The following is a 24,421-nucleotide window of genomic DNA, read 5'->3' as shown; positions in this document are numbered from 1 at the left end:
ATGTTCACCATTGGCACTAAAGAGGTGGCGCAAACGAAGAATGAAATTCGCCATCACATTTTGTAGTGTCTCAACCGAAATGGATTCACATGCCACAGAGATCGCCGATTCAAGCTCGTCCAGCGTGGCTGGATGCTTCGGGTAGACCATGTCTTTCACTGTGCCCCACAAAAAAAAAAAAAAAGAAAAGAAAAGTCACAGGGAGTCAAATCCGGCGAATATGGAGGCCAATCCATGCCTGCACCAGTAAATTTGGGATATTCCAAAGCAATGACTCAATTCCTGAAGTATTCCTCAAGAAAGCTAAACACTTGTTCGGTCCGATGTGGTCGGGCTCCATCTTGCATAAACCATTCAGCACCTGGTCCATCCTCTAACGCTTGTGGCAACAAATTGTTCCAAAATTGCAATGTAACGTGCACCAGTGACCGTTTCTCGAATGAAAAAAGGGCCAATAATGCCTCTGCTGCATACTGCAGCCCACACAGTAACTTTAGGAGGATACAGGGGTTTCGCTTCACACCAATATGGCTTTTCGGAACCCCAAAATCGCCAGTTCTGCTTATTCATGTATCCATTCAGGTGGAAGTATGCTTCATCTCAACCAGATGCAGCCAACATCAAATCCTTCACTATCAATCATTGTGAGCATCTGATTAGCAAAGGCAACCCTTTGTTGCACATCTCGTACGGGTATGGCCTGGTGCGTTTGAATTTTGAATGGAAACATGTGTAGGCTCTTTCTCAGTATTTTCTGTGTGCTGGAACGCTTCAAACCTGTCTCAGATGCAATTCTATGGGCGGATGACATTGGATTTCGCTGAATAATTCCAGAAACTGTGGCGATATTTTTAGGCATAACTGCGGTTTGCTTGTGGCCAACATGCCCCACTAGATCACCAGTTACGCTGCCTGTCGTTGAAATTTTGTGAAGAGCGTACAAATGGTTTTCGCATCGGGTCCTTTTGGAACATTAAATCGTGCTTTAAAACTTCGCCTTGTTGCCGTAGGACTCTCTTCTAACCTGTGGTACTCTAGCACCAGAAAAACGCGTTGTTCAATGGAGTACATGGTTTTAATCTCTTCCTTCGGTACGCTAACCTCCTTTCACGTTTCAATAGTGGAACTGATCGCTCTGGCCTTCGGATCACTATTTATACTAGGCATTACGTATGGCGATTACAGCGCCATCTGTTAGCAGCTTTTGTAACTATTATTTCAAACTGCTGTATAAACTTCTTACAGCTTTCACAATAAACATACTGTTTACTGCATTCCTCTATCGATCTTTGTTTTCAAGATATTTAATTTTGAAATCAGGGAGTCCTTTTCTGGACACCCTGTATCATACGAGAGTCTCAATTCTAATTTCATCATCCTAGCTAACGCACAAGAATAACTAAAAACTGAATTAGTGAAAATAAGTAATTTGCATCATTCAACACTTCTGCCATTCTGTGATTCTGGAAAAGGTATGTATTTTAGGCAAAACTCTTATTAAAAAGAAGTAGCAGACAGTCTGCTAATCTCAGTTCACATTTAAAAGGAGAACAGGAGAAATGCTGAAATAAATTTCATGTGCAGCAGTTTTATACTACTTGAAGGGGATTGTACAAGTTTTACTGCACTAACATCCAATATTAGACATACATTCAAATCCAAAGAAACTCATTCGTGCATAATATCTAAGTATACACAAATAATAGACAGTTTACAGTAGACAAGCATATGTTACACATATTTACAACTTGCATGCTATTGCTACATACTTCTTTAATGGTTAATTGTTATATAAACTATGTGATGGCTGCGTGTGTAAAATGGTATCTGATTACCTGTCCCACTCATCTGTTATATGAGGGTTGGAACTTTAACAGTGGCAACTATTTATTTACAGCTCATACAAAATAGATATATGTTTCAAAGTTTTACTGACCTTCAAAGTAGTCACCAGCATTGTGTGTAACCTGTTGCCAGCTGTGTGGATGTCATAGGGTACTCTTAGCAGTGCCTGTTGTGTTCAAAGTTCCAACAACGCGGTCTATTGCCTGACGAATTTTGTTGCGCGGTCTATTGCCAGATGAATTTTGTTTCCTTCAGTTCAGAAATTGAGTTGAACTCACAAGGGCTTAAGACAGGAGAGTGCAGTAGGTGGTATAGCACTTATCAGCCCCATCAGTCAAACAAATCAGGTACAGCTTTCATTGTACGTCCTTGGGTATTGGCCTGCAAAATGATGGTCAGGTCCTGCAGAAAGTGTCATCACTTCTGTCTCTAAGCTGGCCGTAGATTGTGTTCCAAAAATGAACAGCATAGAGACAGAAGTGATGACACTTTCTGCAGGACCTGACCATCATTTTGCAGGACAATGCTCAATCATGTACAGTGCAAGCTGTTACTGATTTGTTTGACGGATAGTGCTGCTAAGTGCTATATCAAATCTGACTTAAGCCCTCATGGTTCAACTCTATTTCTAAACTGAAGTAAACACTTCACAGCATTCACTCCAGAACTGCTACAAATTTGTCGGGCAACAGACCCCGCTGCTCGAACTGTCAACACAGCTGGCACTGCTAAGAGTATTCTACAACTTCCACATCACTGGCAACAGTTTACACACAATGCTGGTGATTACTTTGAAACCTCTGTAAATAAATAGTTACCACTATTAAAGTTCCAACCCTCGATAATAAATAAATAAATAACGAGATGGTCACTCATTTAAACGAAAAACAAATGAAACTACGCCTTCAAAACTACTAACAGCAACTAAAATTAAGGTATTCAATTCATATACATTAAGAGAATGCAGTAAATATGTACACAATAATAGTATCCTTGAAGTGTAATATCAGTGAAAGTTATCTGAGTAAACAATGTTAGTGTTCAAACATTACATGTGGGATAGAATAAAAAAATTGCTATAAAAGAAACCTGTGGGCTGCTCACTTTGTCAAAATCAAATTTTTATGGCCAGCGATGACACTGCTGAAATTAATAAAAACTGAAATAAACATATGTTTACATACAAAAAAATAACAAAATGAGCAAAAGAGATCATAATAATTTTATTTGATGTTTTTGTTACTGTTACACAAAAGAAGTCCACAATAATTAAAAGCAACTGCCATAACACACAAAGCAAAATAAATAGGCTTGTTCATGCAAAACAATAAAAAGCTCAACTTTTTAGACACTTTTAGCTGACAAATTTGCAAGTGTGTTTTCCAATTCCATTTACAATGCTTCCACACAAGAAAATACAATCTAGATTCAATGTCACAGTTCTCCCAAGTTACAGAATTGTCCCCCCCTCCCCCATACACACTACTGAAACAAACATATAATCATATTAAAAAAATATATCAAACATTTCATTTGATATGAATCATAGTCATAACTAAAAGTAAGTTTAAAGCTAAAAAATAACATAAAATACTTCAGTGCATAAAATGAGACTTAATTACAAAGCGAAAAATGGAGCAAAAGTGATGAAGAGGGACAAAAGAAGCACACAGCAGATAAAACTGTGTGTTGAGGGTAAACTGTAATTGCAGGAAGGGGGGGGGGGGGGGGGGGGGGAAGATTTAAAATCTGAAAGAATGAATGATTATCTGACTTCTAAGAAATTAAGAGTGGTACAAAATGTATGAAAGAAAAGATCATGTATGAAAATGGTACCAACTATGCAAAACTGGGAGCAAAGACAGTTACTACAAATATAACCAGTAGTTAGTTAAGTTATCAATCAGCAGTAATCCAATGTTCCATTAACCTATGATACATAGCAAGCAATATTATCTGTTTCTTAATCAGTACCTTGTCATGGAGTGCCCCCAAACCACGCAGTGAAACTAATTGTTTTTTAAATCAGTAAACATTTATTCTACATACACCTCTAGTCATCACAAGGGCATAAACGGGGGACTTTCCAAGACCTCCGGAAAACATAATACATGATTTAAGTTCATGTGTTACTACTGTTTTATTGCTAGTATGCCCAATGAGGCCTTTAAAGAAAGGTTAATGTGCATATTTGCTTTGAACAGAATTGTTTTAACAGCCATGACCCTACTGGTGGTCCTGCTATTATTATTAAAGACTGATTACTATTTCAAACCATTGTGAATTTTTATTATTCCCTTATTTTCCCTTTAGGCAAATATGTTCAGTGAATAAGGAAGCACAAAGCAAACATTTTGCTAAATTGATAGGAGAACCATTTTCTCTTCTCTAAAAACTCTTACACATGGGTAGTAACAGTTATATGGTTATCATTTACTGTGCCACAGTAATTTTTCAAACATTTTTAAGTGTTCCATGACTGACTGATACAAGAAAATATGCCAATTATCAGTCGGGCTGAACGAGTCTCAGACAAGAAACATTAACATTTCATGTCCCAGACATGAAACAAATTCTTGTGGTTTTGAGGATACTGGCATTGAAGATGATGTACACTATGTTCAAGACAAAATTTTGATATGTTCAGATAAAGACTGAGTTGAAATTGCTTTCACTAACCATGCAACACTGTCATCAACCTGAGTGTTGATTTGAACACAACAGTGCTTTACTAAGCACTGCTCTATGGTATAAGATTGTCTTTCTGCAAGAGTACAACTGGAGTTTCTCTGCCTATGCAAGCAAGAGGTCTGACACAGTGAATATGGCAAAGACATTGTTGAGATATTTACCTGAAAAGGGCTACACACCGTACACAGACACATTTTATACCAATCTGACCCTTGGTTTGGAACTCTAAGGTTGTAAAACTGCTTTAGTGAGAATAGAAGGAAAAGCCAGATGGACTTTTGTTGTGCAATAAATGATCCAAACCTCTGGTGGAGTGAGTAAATTCTGAAGTATAAAGGGAAGATCCTAGCCCTTTGTTGGAAGGATGAACAAAATGTACATGTGATTAACACGAGACACCACTGAGATAATCAGCTTTACTGGTAGAGGGGCAAGGAGAAGTCAAAGCCACCTGTGTGTGAACTACAACAAAATCAAGCTGAATGTTGATTTGCCAGACCAGAAGCTATCCTACAATATGTTTGGACAGAAAACTGAAGCGGTGGAGAAAATTAGCTATCCGCTTCATTCTAATGCTCTTGGTAAACTCCTATATGCTTTACAACAAAGGGACTGGAAAGTACCTAACAAGAATTCAGTTTACGGCAATCATCTGTGGAGAGGACTTTTCATATTATTGACTGGAAATTATTTTCTTGGACAAATAGGCAGAAGCTGGTAGGAAACAAAAACAGTATTAGTGTGCTCTCAGAGAGACAAAAACCAGACATTAGAAGTGTGGAACAAAGATACAAGCTATCAGTGTGAGAAGTGCAAAGTCACACTATCTAAATTACAGTGCTTCAAAAATATGTTATACAACACAGAAAAATGTATTATAAAAGATTCCCAACTATGATAACTATATTCTTCACTACTAACTACTCTTGTGTAAAAGTATCACACTGGCTTCTGAAAACTTTCTGCAACCCAGACCATTTTTTCATTAAAAAAATAACCATAAAAAAATTTTGTTTTATGAAACTATACATCAATTCAAAAGCAAAATACTGCAAACCTCTTTAAAATCAGTGAAAAATTTAGACTCTGTAATTTAAACTTTTCAATTATGCAATAAACTTTTCAACAGTTACTATAGTTTAAAATGTGGTATACACAATGAGATTATTCAGCACATATTTGTGTGTTAGATCTCAGGACCTAAAATATTAAATATGTATTGTCTAACAATGGAAAATCTAGGACAGAATAATCACAATATTGTGAAAAGAATAGATTACGACTCACCATATAGCACAGATGCTGAGTTGCAGATAGGCATAACAAAAACACTGTCACCCAAGTACGCTTTCAGCCAAAAAAGGTCTTCTTTGGACTCAGACGACAACACACACACACACACACACACACACACACACACACACTCTCGAGCAAACAACTCACACACAAGACCACAGTCTCTGGCTGCCGAGGCCAAACCAGATTTTCTGGCCTCAACAGGCAGAGACTATAGTCTTGTGTGAGAGTTGCACTTACATGATTATATGTGTACAAATTGTCTAATGCAGACAGTTATTTCCTGCATCGTCCTTATCATGATAGCCACAGCTTCAAGAGGAGTTTGAAGGGGCACAGGTTCACTACATACTGAGTTCAGGTCATAGACACAAACTCCACCGGACACACTATTATAGTCACTATGGTTCCTGTAATATTCCTTATAGCTGCAGAGGGCAGGTGTCCGGATTACCAGGAACCAGATTTTTCCTGGAGGGCACTGCAGAAAGAAGGTGTAAAGCTTAACAGTTGCTGTAGTTCAGCCAGGTGGTGGAAAAAACCGCCACAAGATGTAGGTCCTCAGCGGACACCAGAATCTCCACTTCATCCTCGGACACAGAGCTTGTAGGTAGTGGTGGTGTAGGTGCCACTGCAGTGCCTTGGTTCTTGGGGTCTTTTTCTTTTTAGGTTTCTCTCACTGTTCCTTAGGTTTTTCCGGCTGAGAGGGTTCACTGATTCAGTCTCAGGGACTGAGGAGGACCGTGAAGTCCTACGACCAGCTACCTGTGGTTGCTTCAGCCACTGGCAGGAGTCAACTTTGCCACTGGTAGGAACCTGGGAAGGAAGTGACCCAAGGGACTGTCAAGAGGAGCCAAAGAAGACTTACACTTCACCAGGTGAGAAGCGGGGACTGACATCCCCGATGGTTGGAGGGAGGTGTTTCTCCTGAAGTAGGGTGTGCAGGAACAACAGGGAGGGAAGTGCCCTCCACCATCAAGGGGGCAGGTGATGTCTGACAGCTCTAAGAGCCAACTGTATGCGGCAGAACGGAAAATGGTAGAACCGTTGTCATAGTGGCGGCGTAAGTTGACATCATATGCACATGATGTAGTCTCTCATATTTTCTCTTAGCCTCAGTGTAGGTCAGTTGGTCCAGGGTCTTGTTTTCAATTATTTTTCTTTTTTTCTGGAGAATCCTGCAGTCTGGTGAGCAAGGCAAATGGTTCTCTCCACAGTTGACACAGATGGGAGGTGGGGCGCAGGGAGTATTTGGATGTGAAGGACGTCCACAATCCCGGACAGGTGATGCTGGAAATACAGCAGCAAAACTTCCAGCACTTAAAGCACCGCACTGGGGGAGGGATATATGGTTTTACGTCACCGTGGTAGACCATGTCCTTGACCTTCTCGGGTAATGTGTCACCCTCGAAGGCCAAGATGAAGGCACCGATGGCAACCTGATTATCCCTCGGACCCCCATGGACACGCTGGACGAACCTCACTGCTCTAAATTGGTGCGCAACTCATCGGCAGACTGCAAAAGTAGGTCCCAGTGAAATATGATACCCTGGACCATATTTGTGGGGTGTGATGGAAACAGGAACATCCCCCAGCTTGTCACAGGCGAGTAGTGCCCGTGAAGGGCAGAGGATGCTGTTTTGATCAAGATCGACCCTGACCGCATTCCACCTCCACAAACTTGTCCTCTAAATGCTATACAAAAAACTGTTTCATTGAGAAGAAAGATTTCCCATCAACCCTCGTACATACAAGGTACTGGGATGAATAAGCTTCGCTGCCATCCTTAGCCTAACATTCCTCCCATGATGTGGCCAAGGAGGGAGGGGGGGGGGGGGGGGGGAGCGATTTGGGGTCGTATTTCTTAGCCTTGGAGTTAGACTTTATCACTTAGAGATAGCTGGTGTTTGACCAGTAGCAAGAGATGACATGTACTAGGCTTTATGGCGTATCATCTGCCTTGATGCCACCTACTCCGACCAGGGGCCCTCCCCACGAGCACCATCCAGCTGCAGCAAAGGCCACCTGGCAAGATAGTCATTGCTGGGAGCCCCAATGCCTCAGGGTGATGGGCATCTACTCCATGGCATACGTGGGGAGTTAGTTGCACAGGCATCAGCAGAGCGATCCCTGTGTGTTCAGGGGGCTACATTCACCAAGGTACATAGCGGCCTCACCACAACGGACTGGTTACCATGCTGGATATCAAGCACAAACGAGCTAAGAAGTCCTTTATCGTCGACAGCGCAGAATGCGATACTGTGCAAAGAGGATGAAGGACCATGCACTCAGGAGGGTGACCTCACCCAACAGCTAGAGAATGAGTGGAAGTGCAGTCCATCTCGACGAAGGATGCAAGAGGTCTCGGCGCATTATGACACTATGCACCATGTAAGGCGGCCTTCCCCAGTTGTCTTGTGCTTCGGGAAAATTTTGAAAAATGGAAGTCAAACCCTACAGGTGACCATCACATAAAGGCCAAAATGTGTGAGACTCCTTTTAGTCACCTCTTAGGACAGGCAGGAATACCTCTTGCCTATTCTAACCCCTTGACCCGCAGGGGGGCTGAAGAAAAGAAATTTGTTAACATTGAGTAGAGATTTAAGTGTCAGAAAATCCTTTCTGGAAGTATTTGTATGGAGTGGAGCTATGTATGGAAGTGAAACATGCATGGTTAACAGTTTGGAAGGTTACATGGGTAGCTCATGTAATTCATGGTGAGGTACTGAAAAGAATTGGGGAGAAGAGAAATTTGTGGAACAATCAGACTAGAAGAAGGAATCAGTTGGTAGGACACATTCTGTGGCATCAAGGGATCACCAATTTAGCACTGGAGGGAAGTTGGGGGATAAAAATCTTAGAGGGATGCCCACGAGATGAATACACTAAGCAGATTCAGAAGGATGTAGGCTGCAGTCTATCTATACCCTGGAACAGTCCCGTCGTTCAGTGGTTTTTGTGTGGACCCCAGGACACGTCAGAATCCCAGGCAGCAAACTTGAAAACTTGCCAATAGGCTGGCGAAACAGGCTACGCGGTAACTGCTGATGGAGATGGGTATCTCCAAAATTGACCTACATTCTGTCTTATGCCGCAGGGTATTTCGGCTTTGGGAGACGGAATGGCGTACTCAGAGATGATGAGGCTTGCACAGGATTGATTAGCATGGAGAGCTGCATCAAACCTGTCTGAACTGAAGAAGAAGAAGAAGAAGAAGAAGAAGAAGACGATGATGACGGCAATAACAACCCCCACGACGACGATGCCAATAACAACAACAACGACGCCGACGCCGACGACAACAACAAAAACAAAAATGACATCGACAAAAACAACAACAACAACAACAACAACAAATCTGATGATGACCTTTTTGGCTAAAAACTTGCTTGACAGTCTTTCTATTGGGCCTATCTGTGACTCATTATCTCCACTATAATGTTGAAATATACCATCTGTCAGATTACTACACTGACAATGAAGTACTACTACTACAGAGATTGTGAAGTCTAAGGTCTCTCCAACATCCTTCCTCTCATGGCAAAACTTGAGAACAGTGGATTAATGAAACTTATTTAGACAAATAACTGGGTAAACAAAGATGTGGGAATTCAACCAGGTATTCGTTTAATCATTCTGGAAATATCACAAAACAGTGACTAAAGTAAATTCAGTTTGGTCTCTGAGTAACTGTTCATAGTGACCCTTCTGATATCTGACGGCTAGTGTTTCAGGTCCCACAAGTACTCACCCTTCTATAATTTTGCATAAGTGGCGCATTTTTGTCTAGTTTCTAAACAATACTACAAAAAGGTGGTAGCAGCTTCCTGTAACTTTTAGCATCTACAATTTTTCTTCAATTTAGTGTAAAATGCTTACGCAGGTTATCCTACATAGTACAAATAAAGTAATTTGCATGTTATCTTGCACACAGATGTTGCTTGTCTTTTCGCAATAGATGTAAATATCCTCCATGCAGAAGGAAGAAAAACACTGGGGTTGAAATACGAGAAATCAAATGACATCAGAAGAGCCTTCCAAATCAGTTACTTAATAGTCAGACAGTACACTTGAGTCACTGTTTATGCACACTGCCAAAATAATTTTAAAAACCAGGTTCAGTCCCCACCATGTACGTTTAACTAAGCCTACCCCCTCAACCTAATGTTGACTTTAAAACTGTAGTGCTTTATTATGCTTGGCTGTATTGAAGATAATATTGCCCTCCCATTTGCCTGACGTTTAAACTGACTTACCCAGTCAGTTATAGGAGAACCTACAGTTTAATATGGATGATTATGCAGTTATTGATACCAAGTAAATTTTACAATGTAATACACTGCTCTCAAGTATGGATATGGAAAAATAAATAAATAAAAAACTTAGGCGACTTCTCACTTCCAGTGTTGAATATCCATAGTGCTCTATTGTCAAAATGGTGTAGTGATGGCATATAAATTTACTTCACAGTGTCCGATCTCAGAGTGGTGCTTCAGAGTATAATAATTTTTTTGTATGTACTGTAAAATCCCAATTTAGTTTTTGAAATTAGTGGTGAATATCTCCATTAGTTGTAAACTGTTAACAAATCAGAATGCAGCAATAAAACCTATTAAAAAGTTTAATAACAGAAACTCTATCCGCAAGTTTCATTAGTGGTCTCATCTGAACAGAAAATCACATCCACTAAAATTTTCTTCTTTTATATTTTGTACTACTTTTTCACACAACGATTTTACATCATTACAGTACACAAAAGTGAAGCTTTCACATAGTTCTAAATCCCATTAAGGAGCAAATGCAAATTAAATTACACAATCAACAAAAAAGCTCAAGAAGCAAAAACTGGAATTTCCATATCAACTCTTAACTCCATGGTTACTTCTACCTCCCATCTAGATAATTTTCTCTCTTCAGATTCTGGAATGGCATATCCCTTCCTCCACTATCTATAGTTTTTCTCTTATTCTTTCTTATTTTATGTTTACTTTTTCTTCCAAAAAATGAATGTTTTGAAATACTGAATGGGTCAAGATTTGTAATCTTGCAGTACTGAACTCACCCATTCCTGGTGTGGCCATTGCAATTCTACTAAAGGTTACAGCAGCAATGCCATACTGTGCTGCAACCTTTGAATTACCAATTCGTTTACCATCCTGGTCTGCAACAGGAACACCTTCTCTAAGTTCCCTGAAACACACATATTACAATTTTGTGCTGCTTTTTCATTTCAGCAAGAAACAAGACACTAACATATACGAATTCTTAGTCTCTCTGGTCTTCTCAGCATGACTGATCACTGGTGTTCTTTCAAATGTTCAAATGAGTTGTGTTGGACTGGTAATCTAAATATTGTACATAAACTTGGTTAACCAGCTAGAAGCACCACACCATTATGAGAACTGATATTTTTATGTACTTTCATGTTCATGTAATCTAAATAGATATGGAGAAAAACTAACAATGGATTGTATGTTGTAAAAATAAGATAGCTAGTGTCCTTGCAACACAGCCATTCAAATGTCATACTACAATTGGATAATATCTCTTTACTTTATGAAAAATATACTTCCATTCCTCTATTACCTTGGCAACTATTGTAAATTGTTTCTATCTGTAATTGTATCAAAATATTCACTTTAACAACCAATCGCCTGCTATGATTTTCAGGCTTGCTGCCTTCTTCAGATAAAATTCATACAAGAAATTAAAACTAAAATGTGGACTGATGTATTCCTTTGGTGACTTGAAGCCTTCCATCTAACCATGGTATGATAGCAAAACATCACTGATGGTATACCATAATAAGCTACAGTAGCAGCACGAAGTGTTTGGTGCGGTCCAAGACAATTTTCCCACTGTGGTCCAAGACAACTTTCCCACTGTTAGTGTACTTGTGACTTTGCAAAACTGCAGAATTTTTGGCTACTCTGTGATAATCTACTTACTTCTGGGAGAGGTGATTAATCATCCTATTAAATTTACTTGCTATACTGTTTTCATTTTTGATGAAATTTATGAACTGTTCCAGCATAAAACCTGACATGTTCATAAACTTAATTTACTAACACCACAAAGCTCTTTGCATGTATATGTTACAATTGATATTATCTTCCAAATCATACGGAATCAGCCTTGTACACTATTACAGCAGGAAGAGAGAAACAGAGACAACAGCATCTGGATAGCTCTGTGACAAAATGCTTGTTTCTTGAAGAGGCTTTTGCATTCACAACTGGTTTGAATCACACTGGAGAAGAGGTATAAGACATTTCAGTTTGTTCCATCAAGCTTCAAATAGCCAAACTAAAATTCAGTAACGACATCAATAGGAAATCATGTTGCTACTGGTACTGATATTGCTTCTGCTAGTGCTCCTGGTCCTGCTGTGTAGACTGAACAATCAGCTTCATCAGATGTATGATAGAGATATAGGCTGATGGAGCAATCCCCTTTCTGGATGTACTGGTCAATGAACAATAGATGGTACATTGAGATACAGTGGTATTAATGCTCATAAATATGGCTCATTACCTCACACATAGGAAGTTTCTTATGAGAAATACAAGGTCTGAAAACAGTGTTTCACAGAAACTTAACTGGAAAGGCAGCTCTGATGAGTTCTACACTCCACAATGAGAGCATGACCTATGGAGACAAGAAGAAGAATATTAAAAAGAAATGGCCATGGCCTTTGTCCTTACATTGTTGTTTTATCAGGGAAGTTAGGATGGATTCTCAGACATCATCAGGTCAAGACAGTTGTCTACCTTCTGATTAAAACTAGGACACCATTATATAGCATCAAGGATGATCTCTAAGTAAGACCAAGGTATACCAAATCCCCAACCAATGTGGAATGAAATATATAGTTGAAATTGTGCACACAGTCAATGATTACTGTTGTGAACGCCAGCGACACTCATTTACTACTGCCAAACAAGTTGACAGTTCCAAGCACTGTTTGTCTGAAATGCGTATTATAGAATATGACCCCACCAGGAAATTGGCCAAACACTCAAAACATCCAAATATTGAGTGTGTCATGAAAGAAGCCATTGAAACAAGAACCAAGGACCAACTGGTAAGCAATGTCTGTGGCTACATTCTCAGTAACGTCTGGGAACCTGTCATAAGCACATTTATGGAGAAGAATGAAGTACCAGCAAACTCATTGAACACTGACTAGCTGCTGGTGCCTATGGAATGCCGAACATGGGGGAATGGAGATGAGTAATCCGCTTGCCTCCACCAGGTCAGCTCAACAAGTACACCTGATTAAGATACGTCTATGATCTGGCCATTTGGATCAAAGCTCTTTACTTGTTCACTGATCATACTATCTTTATTTAGTGTATGGCTACATCACTAAAAATTAGTATTTACAATTATCTTAAATTACAAACTAATATCTAGGCCACAAATGTAGTCTATAGACCCCTCTGTCATCGCCAGCAAGTCTTTTTTATCACTAGGGAAGCTTTCAGAGAGCACCCTTTAATTATATGGTGAACAGCCTGCTTTACCACAGTCACACCTTGGATAAATTATTTTCTTCCACATGTGAACAGAATTGGGACATCTTGCAGTGTTGAATATTATTCAGTTAAGAACTAACCACAAGTTCTGTGGCAATTCAAAGCCAGGTTACTTTGTCAATACACATATAATCTCATGTTGTTAAATTGGTTGGTTGGTAGGATTGGAGAAGGGACCAGACTATGCAGTCATCAGTCCCTCCGACCTTGGAATAACTAAAACCAATTAAAACCTCACACTATAAGAGGGAACTACAATGGCCATAAAATTACAAATTATTGACAGAGAAAGAAGGAAGAAGGTGGAAGAAGAGAGGAGGGAAAGAAATTGACTAATGACAGGGCAATGAAGGTAGAAGCAGAGGTACACAAAATAGACACTCAAGATAAAACAGACTCCATAACGAAAGGAGTGGGAAGACAGAGGGCAGCAGTGAACCACCAAGCCCAGTTGCAACCAGTCCAATGGGGGCGAAGGGGGCAGCAAGACAGCCTGCCATTTCCTCCACCCACCGATAAGGTTGAAGGTCCCACCCTTAAATAAAGTGATAAAAACCCCCATCATTACGAAATTGTAAAACTAGATCAGCCGCTGAGGCATTGTCAGCTAACGCCAGGGGTAGACAGTCAGGAAAGCTAAAAGTCCGACGCAGGGCGGATAAGTCAGGACAGTCCAGTAAGAGGTGAATCACAGTCAACATTGATCCACAATGACAGAGATGGGGGTCCTCACGACGGAGGAGATAACTGTGAGTCAGCCAAGTATGGCCAATGCGGAGCCAGCAAAGGATGATAGAGGGTTTATGAGAGGCCCGTAAAGAGGACCACCACATAGTTGTAGAATCCTTTATTGCCTTGAGCTTGTTCGGTGAAGAAAGAGTGTACCATTCTGTATTCCAAAGTCCCAAAACCCGACAACATAATGTTGAGCGAAGATCTATTTCCAGAATGTTAATAGCAAGATATGGCTCGTTAGTAGCCAATTTAGCCAGCCGATCGGCAATTTCTTTACCAGGGATCCCAACATGGCCTGGGGTTCAAATGAAAACCACTGAGCATCCACATTGATCAAGGAGAGAAAGGGAGTCCTGGATAGCTATGATCAACAGGTGGCAAGGGAAGCACTGGCTGGTAGCTTGCAAACTGCTCAAGGAGTCGCTACAGATAGTGAAGGACAGTCTGAGCAGAAGCAGACATGGCCCAGTGCACACAAGATGGCTACCAGTCCTGCAGTAGAAACACTACAGCCATCTGGCAAGGAATGAAGTTCCGTGTGTCTCGCATAGGTGTACGCATAACCAGTGTGACCAGAAACCATGGAGCCATCAGTATAAATCACTTCCTAACCCTGGAATAAACTGAGGAGACAGTAGAATTGGTGGCGAAGGGGCCTCCGGAGGGACAGAATACTTTGAATTGATGGAGAGATCAAGACAGCTGTGGCCGAGAGATGCACCATGGAGGGGTATGTGCGTGAGCAGAGAAAAGAGGTGGTAAAGGGAAGTGCTGGAGCTCAGAAAAGAGTGACTGAATGCAGGCAGCCATGGTAAGCCCACATCATGGTCAGCACTGCGGGAGGTTGATCTCCGTGTCTGGATAAAGGAGACCATAATTAGGGTGCTTTGGGATGCAGTGAATGCGGAGCGCGTAAGATATCAGCTGTTGTTGGTGCCAAACTCGCAGCGGTGGAATCCCCACCTCTGCAAGAAGGCTATCACGAAGCTAGTACGGAAGGCACCAGTTGCAAGTTGTACCCCACAATGGTGGATGGGGTCTAGCATCTGCAATGTTGAAGGTGACACAGAACCATAGACAGGACTCCAATAGTCTAAATGAGACTGGACCAGCGCTTTGTACAATTGCAGGAGAATAGCGCAGTCTGCACCCCAGGTGGTATTGCACAGACATCTAAGAACATTGAGATGTAACCAGCACGTCCTCTTCAGCTGGCGAAGATGAGGGAGGCATATGTCAACCACGCATCAAAGACCAGACCCAAGAAGCAATGGGTGTCCACCACCTAGCAGAATTGGCCATCAAGGAACAGGTCCGGATAGGGATGGACTGTACGGTGGTGGCAGAAATACATGACACACAACTTGGCCACCAAAAACTGAAAGCCATGGGAGAGAATCCAAGATTGTGCCTGGTAGATTGCCCCCTGTAGATGGCGTTCTGCACTGCCCATGACGGAGGACACGACGTAGATACAAAAATCGTCAGCATACAAAGAGGGGGTCACTGTTGGCCCAGCAGCCGCCACCGCCCGTTAATGGCGACGAGAAAGAGAGGGAGCTCAGCACGGAACCCTGGGGAACCTTGTTTTCTTGCCAACGGGAAGTGCTGTAGGAGGAACCAACTTTGACCCAGAAAGAAAGTTATGGATAAAAACAGGCAGTGTGCCACTAAGGCCCCATTCGTGATGGGTGGTGACGATGTGGTAGTGCCAGGTGTGGTGTAGACTTCATGCAAGTCACAGAAGACTGCAATGAGGTGTTGCCCATGGGCAGAAGCCTACTGGATAGCAGACTCCAGATGGACAAAGTTATCCACCATAGAACAGCCACAGCGAAAACTACCTTGAGTCGATGACAAAAGGTCATGGGATTCAAAGATCCAAAACAGCCGCCGACTTACCAGGTGTTCAAGGAGCTTGCAGAAGGTGTTGGTAAGGCTAATTGGACGGTAGCTATCCAACTGAAGAGGTGGCTTCCCAGGCTTCAACACCAGAATAACAATGATTTACTGCCACTGGGTAGGAAATATCCCCCTCACTCCACAGGTGGTTGAGAAGGGTCAGTATACAACGGTGGCCAGCCATCGATAAGTGTTAGAGCACTTGGTTATGTATCTGATCTAGTACAGGTGCTGTGTTGGGACAAAGGACGAGAACGCTGGCGCTGGTGAATTCCCACTCACTAAATGGGGCATTATAAGGCTCCAAGCAGTGAGAAACGACAGGCAAAGGCAGTCGTTCAGAGCGCTCTTTCAGGAGGAGGAATGTGGGCAGATACTGAGTCGATGCAGAGGCTTGGGCAAAGTGTTGAGCAATAAAGTCCACATTGGTATGGGCAACACCATGCACAGAAATACCCGCAACGTTGGTGGGAGTTTCGCCCAGACTTGTGAAGAAGGGGTGTGCGGTCCTATGGTAGCCACATATCTTTCCCAGCAAATCCATTTCTGAAAGCTGATTAGGTAACAGGCCCGGGTGCGGAATCGTTTATAGACCAGAAGGAGAGCAGTAGAAGGGTGCCGCTTGAAGCATTGAAGAGCACGGCGGTGGTTTTTTTATGGCTGCAGCAATTTCCGGAGTCCACCAAAGGACCATCTTCCGATAGGGGAAACCTGAGGAAGAAAGGATGGCTGAAACAGCTGTGGAAAGAATGGCCCCAGTCAAAGTCTGTGTAGACTCATCAATACTACTCTGTGATCGCAGCGGAGGAGAAGGCACCCCAATCAGCTTTAGAGAAGGCCCACGTGGGAGGGTGACAGAGGGATATATACTGAAGGAATGTCAAAACAATTGGGTAATGATCGCTGTCATGTAAGTCATCATGGACATCCCACTGAATGGAGGGAAGAAGGCCTGGACTGCAGATGGAGAGGTCAATGGCAGAGAAAGTGCCGTGTGCCATACTAAAATGCGTGGGAGCGCCAGTGTTTAGAAGACAGAGGTCAAGCCTGCCAGAACAGCTTCAACTGTCCTGCCCGGGGCAGCAGTCATGTCGCTGCCCCAAAGAGGGTTGTGGGCATTAAAGTCCCCTAGAAGCAGAAAGGGAGAAGGGAGTTGTTGAAGAAGGGTGGTTAGGGCAAAGGATGTGGGCAGTCTGTCAGGCAGCAGGTAGATATTACCGATTGTGATTGGAGTGGCCAGATAGACCCTGACAGTTTCCAGAGCGGTATGGAGGGGAACCCATTTACTAAAGGTCCTTGCCGACCAAGGTGCAAACACCACCAGAAGCCTGCAACGGGTCAATTCGGTTTTGACAGAAAGTGTAGAACTCATGAAGGGTGTGCGAGCAAGAATTGACAAAATGGGTCTCCTGGAGAACAATGCAAGCAGCAGAATAGGAGGTCACGCAAATAGCCATTACAATTTGACTGGACGGGGCTGCAGCTGCGGGAGGTGACGCAAATAGCCATTACAATTTGACTGGACGATTCTCAAGCCGGAATCCAAATGGGAAGTGAACAGACCGGAGCCGGTCATGCCGCCGAGTTGCCGTCCATCACTGATAAGGACGGGTAATTTCCATATAGGTGGGGGTCAGACTCTGTTGGTTCATTAGCTGGAGGAGGGTAAGGCGGCACCTCAGGGGGTACCAGAGGGGCCTTGCTCTTGTTCTTGTGTTTCTGCTTCTGCTCTTGTGAAGCAAAAGAAGGGCAAAATGCAGCAATGTCGGGCATAGAATTACACCTGGCAATCTTGGCGGCCACCAGCTGTGGATTGCGCGGCCGATGTGGAGCTACAGATTGCCTTTCAGAGGGGTGCTGGGAAGAGGAGTTCAAGGAAGGAGCTCCAGTACTGGCAGCTGCCGCAGAAGGGAGCATTTCAGGGGAGGGGGAGCAGCACACGAAGGGATGGGTACGGGTACTGATGGGGAGGGGGAGTATGAGAGAGGGAGTGAGGTGGAAGGTGTGGGGCGAATGGGGCGAGGCTGAAAAGAGGAGGGGGTAGGAGGGGGAATGGACGTAACTGAAGCAAAAGTAGAAGTTATAGGCACAGGATGGAGCTGGTCATACTTTCGAAAAGCCTCTGTCGTAGGTAAGTTGATCTGAGGTCTTGTACTCTTGAATCCGTCATTCTTTCACATACACCAGGCATGCTGGCGAGTGTGGAGGATGCTGCGCATTACAATTTACACACACTGGCTGGTGGAGCACAGGCACTCCCCTCATGGAGGGGGTGCCCACAGTCACCACAGAAGGGATCATTGGTCCAGTGGGAAGACGTGTCCTAACCGTAAGCATTTAAAGCATCTCATCGGTGGTGGAATGTAAGGTCCTACATCACACCAATACACCATCACCTTTACCTTCTCTGGGAGGGTATCCCCCTTGAAGGCCACGATAAAGGTGCCTGAATTGGTGCGATTGTTTTTAGGATCTCGCTGTACATGGCAGATAAATTGGACTCCTCGCCGCTCAAGGTTTCCACGGAGCTCCTCATCAGTTTGGAGAAGAAGATCCTGGTAGAAAATGATGCCTTGTACAGAGTTCAAAGATTGGTGGGGTGCAACGGAGACTGGGATGTCACCGAGATGGTCACAAGCACACAGGGCTTCAGACTGGGCAGCAGAAGATGTCTTCATGAGCAAAGAACCAGACAACATTATTTATTTATTTATTTATTTTTTTAGGACACTCAACTACTAAAGTCATTAGCGCCCAGTCACAAATGATAGTGCACTAATAGCGTAGAAAAACGCAATGGGCAACACCAGAAGGTACTTAAAAAGATGCAGATAAACAAAATAAAAGAGTTAGATCTTTTTGGACAAGTCCATCAATGTAGTAAAACTAAGGACACGAGCAGCTGCTCGAGCATCATCAGCTAAAAGTTCCTGTAAGGTAGATGGCAGACACAGGACAACACAAGAGTGAAGAAAATGGTGACAGGACAATAAAACATGGCGCACCGTCAATGGATGATCACAGGGGCACTGCGGGGCGGGGTCACCGGACAACAGGTAGCGGTCGCTAAATTGGCAATGCCCAATCCGCAACCTGGCCAAAATGACCTCCTCCTCGCCGGGAAGGGTGTGAGTAGGTCATCCAAACCGTCTGGATAGGTTTGATGGCCCTAAGCTTATTTTCATAGGAGAGGACCAAGCCTCATGCCACAATGATGAAATGCGCTGACAAAGAACCCCACTAACATCAGTTGATGGGACACAAAAGAAAGCTGTCTGAGGCAGGAGGACAGCAGCCTTGGCCACAGTGTCAGCAGCTTCGTTCCCAGGCACACCAACGTGGCCAGGAATCCACAAAAAAAGGACACGAGCACTGGTATCAGCTAGCGACTGAAGCGACCGTCGAATTCGTTGCACGAGAGGATGGTCCGAATATGGGTTATGGAGACTCTGAATGGCGCTCAAAGAATCAGAGCAGATGGCATAGGGAGAATGATGGTGGTGGCGGATATACTGAACAGCCTGATAGAGAGCAAAAAAGCTCAGCTGTAAAGCTTGAACACTGGTCAAGGAGCTGGTATTAAAAGGTACCATCTCCAACGACAAAGGCACATCCAACGCCAGCAGCAGTCTTGGAGCCATCTGTGTAAATAAACACATTATTAGCGAACCTCGAACGAAGTTCAACAAACCCTTGAGTGGTATATCGAATCCACAGTCATCTCCTTTGGGAGCGAGTTGAGTTCAAGCTGAATGCAAGCCTGAACCTGGAGCCAAGGTGGCACCCACTCAAAAAGTTGTAGGGAGGGTAAAATCAAGTTGCTGAAGCAGGCGACGAAAACGAACTCCAGGAGGTAACAGGGCAGAGACATGCAGTCTGTATTGACGGTCGAGAGAGTCATCAAAGAAGGAGAAATATGACGGGTGGTCGGGCATTGACATCAGTCGGCAGGTGTACTGACAAAGCAACATATTGCGCCGGTAGTTTAGCGGTAATTCGGCAGCTTCGGCATACTCTCAACAGGGCTGGTGTAGAATGCTTCAGTCGTCAGATGTAACCCCTGATGGTGGAGAGAGTTTAGACAGCGTAAGATGGACGGCCGGGCAGAAGAGTAGACAAAGCTCCCATAATCCAGTTTTGATCAGACAATGGACCAATACAAGCAAAGCAGGACCATTCGATCTGCTCCCCATGACGTACCGCTGAGAACACGGACGACATTTAGGGAATGGGTACAACGAGCAGCCAAGTAAGACACATGTTGAGACCAGCAAAGTTTCCTGTCAATTGTAAGATCTAAAAATTATGTTGTCTCCATGAACGGGAGAGCAATGGGACCGAGATATAAGGATGGTGAAAGAAACCGTTTGTAATGTCAGAAGCTCATACAGAGCGTTTTCTCACCAGAAAAATGGAAACCGTTAGTGACACTCCAGGAATATAGACGGTCGAGACAACGCTGAAGACAGCGCTGCAGGAGACATGTTCTGTGAGTGCTGCAGTAGATCATAAAGTCGTCCACGAAAAGGGAGCCTGAAACGTCAGCTGGAAGGCAATCCATTATTGGATTGATAGCTATGGCAAAAAGGGCTACACTCAAAACGGAGCCCTGGGGCACCCCATTCTCCTGGCGAAAGGCATCTGACAAAACAGAACCCACACATACCCTGAACATTCGATCCATTAAAAATTGCATAAATAAAAAGAGGCAGCGACCGCGAAGGCCCCAAGTGTGCATGGTGTGGAGAATGCCCGCCTTCCAACAGGTGTCTTAAGTCTTCTCCAAATCGAAGAACACAGCCGCTGTCTGGCGCTTACGCAAAAAGTTGTTCATAATGAAGGTCGACAAGCTAACTAGGTGGTCAACAGCAGAGCGGCACCTACGAAAGCCACAATGGACATTGGTAAGGAGGCACTGAGACTCGAGGAGCCAAACCAATCGAGAATTTACCATGCACTCCATCACCTTGCAGACGGAGCTGGTAAGGGAGATGGGGCGACAACTGGAAGGAAGGTGTTTGTCCTTTCCTGGTTTGGGTATGGGAAGAACAATTGCTTCACACCAGCATGTGGGAACATGACCTTCAGTCCAGATGCGATTATAGGTGCGAAGAAGAAAGCCTTTACCTGCAGGAGAAAGGTTCTTCAGCATCTGAATATGGATACCATCAGGACCGGGTGAGTGCACTTTCGAGTTCCCACACGGTGAAGGTGGCATTGTAACTTTCACGATTCAAAGATTGGAAAGAAGGTGGCCATGCCTCCTCTGCTTGTTTTCGGGGGAGGAAGGCAGGGTGGTAATGGGCAGGGCTCGAAACATCCGCGAAAAAGTGACCGAAGGCATTTGAGACTTCCTCAGGATCCACAAGGACTTCATTCGCTACAGTCAGGCCAGAAATCGGGGAGTGGACCTTGGTGCCAGATAACCGGCACAGGCCACCCCAGACAACCGAAGGAGGAGTAAAACTGTTGAATGAGCTGGTGAAAGCCACCCAGCAAGCCTTTTTGCCTTCTTTGATAACACTAAGACATTGCGCACAGAGTCGTTTGTAACTGATACAGTTCTCCATCGTAGGGTGGCGTTGGAAGGTGCGTAAAGCATGTCGCCAAGCACAAATAGTGTCACTACATGCTCTAGTCCACCAGGGGACTGGGACTCGATGTGGAGAAGAGGAGGTACGAGGGATGGAATATTCAGCAGCAGTGAGAATACACGTCTATGAGGTATGCGACCTGACTATCGCAGCTGGAGAAGTTTTGATCAACGAAGGTCGCCAGGGAGGTGAAAAGCCCCCAGTCAGGATTGGAGATGTTCCAGCTAATGGAACGCGGAGAAGGGGTGTGATGCAGGAGATGGATGATGCAGGAGATGGATGATGCAGGGGAAATGGTCGCTCGAATATGTGTCAGACAGAGCATACCACTCGAACAGACGTGCAAGTTGGATAGTGGATACTGAGAGGTCCAAGTGGGAATAGATATGCGTTGCGTCTGAAAGGAAGGTTGGTGCACTGGTATTTAAGCAGACTAGATTGAGGTGGTTGAAAAGGTCTGCCAAGAGGGAGCCTCTCGGGCAGGATGCTGGAGAGCCCCAAAGGGGATGGTGGGCATTAAAGTCTCCAATCAACAAACATGGTGTAGGAAGCTGAGCAATCAGTTGTATCATGTCTGCCCTAGTAAACGCAGACGATGGAGTGTAAACGGTACAAATAGAAAATGTGAAAGTGGGGAGAGTAATTCAGACAGCAACTGCCTGCAGATCTGTGTGCAATGTGATTGGATCGTAGTAGACATCATCCCGAACCAGCAACATGACCCCTCCATGAGCCGGAATACCTGCCACAGGGGGTACATCAAAACGTACGGAGGTATAGTGTGCCAGGTCAATATGATCGCATGGGCGTAACTTCGTTTCTTGGAGACCTACGACACTCGAAGGAGCAATTTTAGTTCCTCTCAGTTGGACCGAATGCTGTGAATATTCCATTGAAGAAGTGCCATTACGAAAACAGAACAGAAATGACCTCATAATCCACTTTAATTTGTGAAGGCAGTTGCACATTGTCGAATGTCAGTAATATGGTTTGGGTCGGTATGAGGTCCTTGTTGACACTTTTTATGACCCAATGGACAGCCGTCACTCCCTGATCAGAGAGGAAAGACAGAATCTCCTCATCAGTTAGTCCGTAGAGTGACCTGGTATACACCACACCACGCGACGAATTCAAGGTGTGGTGGGCTTCCGCCTGTACAGGAAATGTCTGTAAGAGAGTGGCTCGAAGTAATTTTTGGGCCTGGAAGGCATTCTGTCTCCAACAGCAAGGTACCATTGTGCAAACGAGTACAAGATCGCATCGACACCCTTCTGAATGACAAAAGGGTTGACTATTGAGAAATCATGACCGTCAGATCTTGTGACAATAAGAAACTTCGGTGCTGGTGGTAGAATTTTCGGAACAGGAGTTGCATCTAGGTTTCTTTTTTGGGCAGAAGACAAGGAGGAAGAAGAAGAAGAAGAAGAAGAAGAAAAAGAAGAAGAAGAAGAAGAAGAGAAATCCATTGCGGATGAATCCCCCATGATTGCCAGCGTCTCCGATGGCGCGCTCCTTCCTTGTGGGGGGCCCCTCAGAGGGCACTCCCGCCTTAGGTGATTGTCCACACCTCAGATCACACCTCCCGAGAAATGGACAGAGGGACCAATCGGCACGTTCGGAAAGTAACAGCTCAGGCAGTCACCCCTCCCTGGGCCTGGCCTTTACCAGGGGGTACGTGCGTGCCTTAATTGTCTACCCAGGGCGGGGAATTACGTGTTACCCTGTCACTGGCTACGCGTGCAAACGCGTGGGTCGGCCTTCAGACACGCACAGGGAGGAAGGAAGAGAGGAAAGAGAGAGAGGGATAAAGGGATAGAAGAAAGAATCTCAAATGCCGAAGCGGAGAATAAGACACGGAAAAGAAGACAAGGGCAATAGGGCATGGAGAATGAGGCAGAGATAGAAGTAAGGGCATGAAAGCAAGGAGAAGAGTGAACGTAAGGAAAGACCATTAGAGGAAGAAAGCGTGAGGATGGAGAAAAACAAAGGAAACAGGATCCTGGAGTTTTCAGACATCCATCACCGGACGAAGGCTCAATACATTACTCCCAAGAAGAGGGAGTGTGAAGGGGAGGTAAGGTGGGGGGGGGGGGGGGGGAGGAGGGATGGTGAAGGGGGGTAGGGCAGCCCAGAAAGGAAGGAAACTGCACTAGCCCCGTGCTCACCACGCATGTATCCACAAAAGAGCTGTGGACACCCTGGGGGGCAGACCACATTTTACTCATGGATTTCACTTCGCCATACTTATCTTCAATCGTCTCCATGGAAAACAAAGGCTTGGTCGTGGCGAACTTTCGCCATCTGTCCTGGTACAAACCAGGCACAGAGGGAAAGATTTCAACCCAAGCCCACGAGCTTGACCCTATTCCCAGGGGGTGCCCAGGGAGGGGAAGGCTGAAGGATCAGAAGAAGGAGTGTCATGTCTTCTATCTCTCTTAGAGATGGCCACAGAACAGCCAGGATGTTGAAGCTTTTGTTGCTTCACGTTCAAGGCATCCGCCCTAGTACCACCAAACCAGGGTGCAAGGGGAAAAGGGAGGAGAGGGGGAGAGGAGCCTGCACCATGGAAACTAGGTTGGGAGTTCATCCCCAAATGGCTCACACTGAACAGAAAACATTGGAAATGGAGGTCAAACTCCAAGGGGACCGAAACGCCGAAAAGGAGATGGACACAGCAAACTAAACAATACCACATACCAAAACATAGCCGGGAGGATAGCCAGGACAATATAAAGAAATCCACCAAGAGGGAAAGGAGGGGGCAGGGAGAAAGGAGCAAGGACAGGGAATGAGAGGAACAGGACGGTAATGCAGTCTGGA

At 44.2% G+C, this 24,421-nt stretch overlaps 1 protein-coding gene across 1 annotated transcript in view; it reads right to left on the bottom strand.

The window, feature by feature from the left end:
• LOC126175899 (sideroflexin-1) overlaps positions 1–24,421 on the bottom strand; it is a 137,164-nt gene that overhangs the window by 12,150 nt on the left and 100,593 nt on the right. The window contains exon 7 of the mRNA XM_049922957.1: positions 10,895–11,022. Coding sequence (XP_049778914.1) covers positions 10,895–11,022 — 128 coding nt within the window. The remainder of the gene's footprint in view (positions 1–10,894; positions 11,023–24,421) is intronic.

Source organism: Schistocerca cancellata, chromosome 3 (genome assembly GCF_023864275.1).
Source record: "Schistocerca cancellata isolate TAMUIC-IGC-003103 chromosome 3, iqSchCanc2.1, whole genome shotgun sequence".
Lineage (NCBI taxonomy): Eukaryota > Metazoa > Arthropoda > Insecta > Orthoptera > Acrididae > Schistocerca > Schistocerca cancellata.
The sequence above is the reverse complement of the archived record's forward strand: the minus strand, read 5'-3'. Positions and strand labels throughout refer to the sequence as shown.